General features: G+C 53.4%; 1 protein-coding gene across 1 annotated transcript; it reads right to left on the bottom strand.

Annotated features, from left to right (window-relative positions):
* Positions 1-2,412: 2,412 nt before the first annotated feature.
* On the bottom strand, positions 2,413-4,297 carry Tmem185b (transmembrane protein 185B). Its single transcript, XM_051203997.1, has one exon. The coding sequence runs from the start codon at positions 4,131-4,133 to the stop codon at positions 3,081-3,083; it is 1,053 nt and encodes a 350-aa protein (XP_051059954.1). The 5' UTR covers positions 4,134-4,297; the 3' UTR covers positions 2,413-3,080.
* Between the last annotated feature and the right edge of the window lie 4,043 nt (positions 4,298-8,340).

Genomic DNA, 8,340 nt, shown 5'->3' with positions numbered 1-8,340 from the left:
TGTGTAGTAAACACCCTTTCCTGCTGAGCCACCTTGCTGGTCCTTAAAATAATTCTTATTTTGACCCTAGGTTTGTTTAAGACAGTCTCTCATTGGCATAGAGCTCAACAATTTGACTAGGCTGGCTTGAAAGCCTGGGGCATACAAGCTCACACCACCACACCTGGCTTTCGTGGGGGCGTGAGGATCAAACTTGAGGTTTCATGCTTACACAGCCATGTGCTCACTGAGCCAGTCAGCCAGCCCAGCCATTGAGATATTGAGTTGTTAAGCAGAAGCCTTGAGGTAACTAGAGGCTGGCCTAACTGTGGACAGCTGATTTGGGTGGGATGTTTGTAGCATGCTTCAAACAGTGGCTCTCCAATACCACACACATTGCTTGGAGGACTCCAGGCTGTCAATAAGGGTTTGTACTGAGTACCACAACCCTCTTCAACACCCTTCAGAGACACCTGCTCTTCCATACCTAAAACATTTTTATACTAAAACATGCTTTTGTGTGTATGGGGTTTTTTGCCTGAAAATACATGTTATGTGTCACCAATGTGCCTACTGCCTGCAGAGCCAGAACAAGAAGTTGTATCTTCTAGAACTGGGGTCACAGAGGGTGGCAAGCCGCCACCTAAGTGCTGAGAATTGAACCCAGGTCCTCTGAAGAACAGCCAGTGCTCTAACCTGAGCCACCTCTCTAGTCCCCACCCTGGAACCTCGCTAGGGCACAGCTGTTGCTTTTCGTGTTCTTTGTGGGGGATGGAGTCGGGGAACCATGGGATGTTGGGTACCTGAACCTCAGGGAAGTTCACCCACGAGCCAGCTGCATTCTCCCACATTCTCAGCTTCCTTCCTCCCTCACACAGGCACCTGCTAGGAAGCGCCCCGCACCCCATTAGTGCCCCGCGGAGCCCTAAGGCTTTGAAACAGCAAACCAGCCATTCCCTGTGTAGGACATTCAGACCACTGCTGGCCCATGCTGCCTCTCACACCCGCCAGCTGGCACAGGCCAGCTTCGCTGCAGGTACACGGAACCCCGGGTGGCTTTTCATGTCGTTAGCTAACATGTATGCAGATGTCATTCTAACTTGGTTCTGGAAGTTGCTAAAACAGTGAATTCACGTTGTTTGTGCATGTGCAAACCTGAAGTGTCAGGTGTGCTCCTCTATTGCTCTCTACCTTTTAAAAACTTAGTTTCACTTTATGTATGTGGGTGTCTCTCTTACACGCATGCCTGCGTATCACTCATGTGCCTGTTGCCTGCACAGACCAGAAGAGGGCGTGGGATTGCCTCGAAGTGCAGTTACAGTTGGGAGCCACCAAGTGAGTGCTGGGAATCAAACCTTGGTCCTCTTGAAGAACAGCCAGTGCTCTAACTGCTGAGCCACCCTCCCACTTTATTTCAGATTTTGTTGTGTGTGCGCACACATGCCATCACGTGTGTGACAGCCAGGAGGCAGTTGGTTCTTTTCATCATGTGGGTTCCAGAGGCCAAACTCAGGTCACGGAGCTTAGTGGCAAGCCCCTTTACCTCCGTAGCCCATGGCTGCTCCACCAGAACCTGCAACTCATGTTTTAGAATGACTGGCCAAAAACCTTCCAGGGCTGAGCTCACACATGCTGTGGACCTTTACATGGATGCCGAGGGTTTGAACATGGGTTAGCTGGCGCCCCACACTTTCCTGGCTGAGCTGTCACCCCAGTGATAGGTTTAGCTTTTTCTTCACATGGGACGGGACAACCACATGGCCAGAGCAAAGGGGGACGTAGATGGAACCGGATCTGAGTAATTCTTAGTAAGCAGCTATTAATATGGCCACTCTCCTCGGTGATATGAGCTTCTTCCCCATCATCCTCATCCTGAGAGGACCTGACTTTTGTCCTCTGGTTTTGATTTCCTGGGGTGACTCCAGCACCTGAAAGAACCCTGTACTCATCTTCAAAAATACCCTGAGCATTTGTTCCCTTGCTACTGGTGGACGGAAAAGGTTGAACCTTACATCAAGACCTCATCCTGCTGGCCACTGCCACTGTCTCATCATTCCAACAGCAACGCTCTACACGGTAACAGGCCTTGGATGGCCACACCGTGTGTTGCTTAGTTTGGCTGTTCCTGAAGAGATGATACCACCCACCTGTGAGGCAAAAGCCAAGGCGGTAAATGCCACCTATCCTCAGAGTGGTGTCCCTTCCCTCTGGGGGGGGGGGCACTATGGCAAACCTCAAAAACTTGTGGCACTCTTGGTATTTATTACTGACTGCTCTGACACACTCAGTACTATGCCGGGATCCCACCCCACAGGGACATCTTAGCTTCTTATGCATTCTTTTGGTTTTTTTGTTTGTGTGTTTGTTTTTTGAGACAGTGTTATGCAGTCTTTTAAGGATAGTTGCAATAAACATGTACCTTCACACAGCAGCTTAAAAAAAATACTTTAACACAATACATTGGTATTGCCAAGAACTACAATTCAACACTAGAACACTGCTAAACATTCATATAAATACTAACATATGCAGATTCACTCCATTAGAAAATTCATCTATTAGAATACTAAAGGCCTGTGTCAGCAAAGCCCAAAGCAAACAACTATTTGAACAGTAGGAACACTAGAAATACCAACTATGAGGTGTGTGGAACAGTGGCGGGAGAGAATTTGGTACATTTGCCATCATGTCACAATGTACACAATCTAAAATACAATTTTAGACTAGCAGTGTATAAAAATACTTTTTAAACAATACTTTTGGTAGGATAAGTAGTGCTTGAAAACAAACAGCTATGTAGTTTTTTAGGTCTTTTGAAGGCCTTGAAACAATTCAATTTACTGCCTTTGGCTAGCTCTTAAGACACGGACCTGGGAAGTGAGTTCTCTCCCACATTATGTGTACACATATACACACACCAAGAATAACACAGCCCTCCTTCCCTTGTCTGGGGTACACACTTGACAACTTCAAGAGGATTCCATCTCAGAGGGTGTGAAATGAATGAGGAGGGCCAATCCCCAATTCCAGGGCTGGGTGAACACAGAAAAAAACGAAGTGGAATTCACTAGTACACGTAAAGGCCCACCCAGCCTGTGAGTTTAGTCTGGCATGTCAATGTTTAGCTTCGGAGGAGGAGGAATGTATTTCCCAGGACTCTGCGTTATAACTACCCTGGCCTTCTTTCCAAACATTGGAGCAATTTTTGGAGCTTCTGGAAGCGATGAGTCTTCGGCCTCCTCACTGTCTTCGTGATGGAGATCGTAAGAGATATTCCCATATTCTCTTAAAAACGGAAAGACTTCAAGTAGAAACTGACAGAAATCCCTGCGAATACCAAACCACCAGTGATTGCCCCCTTTCCGCCTGAACGTCGTAGCCATCAATGTCAGTAACGAGAGCCAAAGGGGGACAAATATGGAAATGTACGAGAATGTGTTGTGGTCATCCAGTCTGTGAACCAGCAGGACCTCGAAGGTGAGCAGGGGTACGACGATCGTGATCCAGCTGATGGCCATGGTCACATGTGTTCTTCGCTGCTCAGCAACCACATCCAGGGACCGCAGAAACAGGAGGGACCACACGATGTAATAGAGAACCACCAGGCAGAGGAACGACATGAGGATCCACAGTGGCACGAACACCACCAGCCACGGCCAGTGGATAATCCTGTCCAGCCTCAGGGCGATGAAAATGAACTGCAGGATATTGACAGAGCACAGGATCTCCAGCTCCAGGGACCTGTCATGCCGGAAGCCCCAGACGCAGGCAGCCACGGACACCGGGGAAACGAAAAAGAGCGGCATGAAGACCAGCAGCCAGAAGTGGGTGCCCCTCTCCACCCTGTCACAGACTAGGATCTCAAACATGAGCAGCAGCAGGTGGATGCCCACGGCAATCAGCATGGCTTTGAACTCCACGCAGGCTTCCCCCTCCGCGCGGTAGCGAGGGTTGCGGGCCCACACGCCCGCACCCACCGACGCGCCCACGATGACCAGGAGCTTCCACAGCCAGATGGGGGCGAAGACCGCCCAGTAGCTCCACTGGATGATGCCGTCCAGGCGCAGGGGCAGCAGCACGGAGAAGAGCAGCAAGCAGGCATAGATGAGGAACTTACTGGGGTTGAAGTCCTGGAACAGGCCCCTGGGGTTCATGGCGAAGGATGCTCTGCCCCTGGGCGGGTGGACATCCGCCGGCTGGCCCGGAGGAGGCTGCAGACCCGCCGCTCCCAAACGCCGGAACACGTGCGCGCAGTCACGTGGCCCGGCCGGAAGCGAGTTGAGGGCACCGCGAGCGCCGGGAACGGTGCGGCGCCCTACGCCGGCGGCGCTGCCCGAGCCCCGTGGTCCAGGCTTGGGTGGGAGCCCACGCCGCCTGCCTTCATGCCGCACCTGCGTGGCGGACGCCTCGCCGCGTTGGGGGTCAGGTGGGATCCGGCGCGCCGCGGGCTCCGCAACCCGTAGGCAAGCCGAGACCTGCGCAGGACGCTTCCTGGGGGCGGCCGGAACATGGAGGAGGGGATGAGCTCATATCCTGCCGGCAGGCTTGGGGGCGGGGCCCGGCGGGGGCGGGGCCCGGAGAGGGGCGGGGCTAGGCGCGGGACGGGGCGGGCCTGTCGCTGCAGGGGGCGGGACTTGGGAACACCGCCCCCTAGCCCGCTGTGGCCGTGCAGCGAGCGGTAGGAGTGCGCGGAGAGGCGACAGCGCCAAGTGTGGTGCGGGAGCCTGAGTGTGCAAGAGCAGAGGCGGGTGGCTGGCGGGCGTGGGAGTCTGAGAGCACGCAGGTGACTGCCACTGCCCCGGCACGGGTGCACTTGCGGGCTAGGAGCAGGGCCTTTGACCCTGGGCCCCGTGCGGAGGTCGGCTGTGCAGGCAGTGCACTGATTAGGATTGTGCCCCGGGCAAAACTCCACCCTGGCAGAGCGACTAGCGATTCTCCGGCTGCCCCCAACAGGTTGTGCCGTGTGCCTAGGCCTGTGTCACCCGAGAAGCGGAGCGCGGGTACCGGGGAGGGTGTCAGAGCCCACTAAGCCAGAAGCAGTTAGTTCCCTGAAGGAGCAGGTGAAACTGGACCCGGAGGAGGCTTGGATTCAGGGCTCCCAACCTTGAGCCCCGGTTTCATTTCTTTGTCCCCTCCTGAGTCTGATTCTTTTGGAACTGCTAGGGAAAGGTCCAAGGGTCAAGAAAATTTAGCTTGTAAACCAGCCGCTGCCACCCACCGGCTGAGAAAGGAAACAAGCCCGACCTTCTCTCTGTGGTACGATGCCGTGTGGGGGGTCTGTGGTTTGGAGCATCGTTTTCTCTGACCCTGCTGGACAGAACTAGACGATTCTCGCCTCCCTTCCCCACTGGCCCCTGCTCAGCAGAATCCTGGTTGCTAGTCCTTGCTTTTCATCACCAGGCCTAACTTTCAGGTTCCCTGAGTGGGCATAGAGCACTGACGTTAAAGTCTTAGATCATTAGAGGGAAATGCAGGGTGTATTGGGGCGGGGGGGGGGGGACGGTGGGAGGGGGGTGCCATTCTCTGAATAAAGAGGAAGGGCTACCCAGGGAGAAACAGTGCCCTCATGGACCTCTATTGCCTCGGCCCTCGGCCCTCCCAGAGAAAATTGAGGACCACCATTCAGCCTCAGGTCCTAAGGCGTTGCTGGTGGGCTGCTGGAGGAGACCAGTAGACAGCAGAGGTCTCTTCCCAGCTCAGTAACCACCCTAGTGCCCAGGGCCAACTCTGAACCACAGACAGACATGTTTGCAAAGACCCTTGTTTCTGCAGACCCCATAAGAGTGATGGCCTGTGCCTGGAGATGCTGTGGTCTGTTTTGCTTACGCCCACATTTCAAAAAGGATATTACCATAGAAAATGGTTGTGTGGTGTGCATGGATTTTCATATTCGTGTGTGTGTGTGTGTGTGTGTGTGTGTGTGTGTGCGCGCGCGCGTGCGCGCGATTGAAATTCACATGGGGTGTCAACCTTGATGGCCCACTGTATTTACTGAGGCAAGATCTCTTGCTGAAGCCAGATCTTCTCCTGAAATCTAGCTAGTCTGGATAACCAGTTTGCCCAGGGGACCCCTCGTTTCTGCTTCCCCAGGACTGGATTGTAGGGCACTGTCAAACTCACCCAGATAGGAATCTGTTCCACACAGTACAGGGCAAGCACTTTACCACTGAGCCCATTCCCCCAAGCACAGCGACCCTGAGGCTAGCACACAAACTTAAGCCTAAAATTGCCCTTCTCTGGGGGTGTGTGGGGTGCATTGCCTCGTGCCACCCACATGGGCCTTCCTTTTCTAAGGGTGCACGGCTTTGGGAGACTGAGAGCCCAGAAGGCAGGGACTAGTGTATTCCAAAGGGTGGGAGGCCCTGAGGTCTGAGCCTCTGTCTAACTTGCGCCTCTCCTGAACTCACCTGTCACCTGCTGACGCCCTGTGTGGGGGAGAGGATGTGTATGCGTGGGCAGAGGACAAAGAATGATGTCACGTGCCCCGTTTGCACTATCTTATTCCCCTGAAACAAGGTCTGTCTCTGAACATGGAGGTAACCCCAGCATTCCTGTCTACCCCCCCCCCATCCCTGACCTCACCCCTGGAGTTACAGCTTCTTACAAGGCTGCTTAGGATTTGCCCTCAGTAAGCACAGAGCTTTCTTCCCAGCCCCCACCCCTCAGGTGACACCTGGACATGCTTCCAGCCCTGGGCTCAAGTCTGGATCCTTCCAAGGCCTCTGGGCCTTGCTGATCGTGCTCTGAGGTTACTACTGTAAACCTAGGAAGTTCCTTTTCAGACCCATGTGGTTTAGTCCTGCCTGCTTTGTTGCAGAGAAGTCATGGTCCACTTGGTGTTTTCTGTCAGCCCCTGCCCCCCTACAGAACACATTCCCACCTCCACCTTCAGCAGCAGGGGCCAGCCCCCTGCGTCTCCTCCACATGTTACATTGCGGAGGTGGAGGAGGCCCCATGTGGCAAGCTACCAAGCCTCCTCCTGCCCTATCTGTGACAGAAAGATAAGCTCCTCAAAGTGAGGACAAAGGACGCAGTGTATGAAAGCCTGATGTCAGGGCTGGTGGCTATTGTCACTTGCTGTGTCTGTATCAAACTAGATGTCCCTCTCCCAAGGACAGGAGCCCCTGCCCTAGGGCTTCCACAGCAATCCTGCTGCTGTGACCTTGCCATTTGTCATGCTCATGCTCACACAGGCCTGTGTGAGGAAACACTAGACAGCACACACACACACACTCACACACACACACACACACACACACACTCGTCTGAGCAGCAGTGTGACACATGCAGTGTAGGTGCTTGGGGACACTGTGTTTCAGATGATGGTGTCAGCTGGAGCAGACCTGAAAGCCTCTGCTCAGTCCAGGGTGTGGGCTTCCTGCAGCTCTTTGCTGGTGTTCCTCTAGAATCTGAGTACTGTCCCAGGTACAGACTCAGAGATTACTGCCCCGAGGCAGCCAGGCTTCATCAGGACCTTTGAAACTTAGTCTTGGGCCCTAGCAGCTCTTCCTGTATGCATTCATTCCTTAGCCCTTAGACAAAAACAGCCCAAACATCTGCCCTGTGATCCAGCCCTGCCCTAGAAGCAGGGGTGCAGCATCGAACTCCTCCCATGGATTCTCCTGTGCTGGCCCCTCCCAGTTCTAGCGGATGTCTCCTCCTCCAAGCAGCCCTTCCTGACCTAAAGTTGTGAGCTCCCTGCATGCTGCATCCTGTCTGTTTTTCCTGTTTCGTTTGTGCATGTGTGTGAGTGCCTGTGCACATAGGCCACCACATACGAATGGAGGTCCGAGGCAAGCTCTCTCATTGGCTGCAACAGACGCCAGGCTAGGCAGCGCTCCAGCTTCCAGGGTCCCTTATCTCTACCTGGTCTCACTTGAGAGTTGGGATTCCAGATGTGTGCTACTGCCCAGCCTTACCGAGGGTTCCCAGGACCCAAACTCAGGTCGTCATGGTTACATAGTCTCCTTTAGAGTGAGGTATTTCTCCGGTCCTTTCTCCCGCTTCTTATATGCTCACTAACTGATAAATCACTTCAGAAAAAACGTGGGAAGTACCAGTGCTTGAAGGAAATGAAGGTTTCTTGCCACCCACAGGGGAACCGCTGTGGGCTTTTGACAGTGCTGTTCCTTCCATTTGGCCCTAGAAAGGGAGAGTACGGGTCGTTTGCTTTTCCTGTTGTCATAGCAACATGACAGCTCACTTATTTTCTGTTTGGCATCTCTGTATCTTGCAACAGTAGAGGGAGGTCAGGTGTGTTTGTTTCAACTGTTATCTAGGTACTGCACCAACTGAAGCGAATGTTTCTTTTTTTAAAGACAGGATCCCAGGCTGCAGGTGGCCCAGGATGACCTTGAACCT

This window comes from Phodopus roborovskii, unplaced genomic scaffold (assembly GCF_943737965.1).
Source record: "Phodopus roborovskii unplaced genomic scaffold, PHOROB, whole genome shotgun sequence".
Lineage (NCBI taxonomy): Eukaryota > Metazoa > Chordata > Mammalia > Rodentia > Cricetidae > Phodopus > Phodopus roborovskii.
Note: the sequence above shows the minus strand (reverse complement) of the source record. Positions and strands in the feature narration are given on the sequence as shown.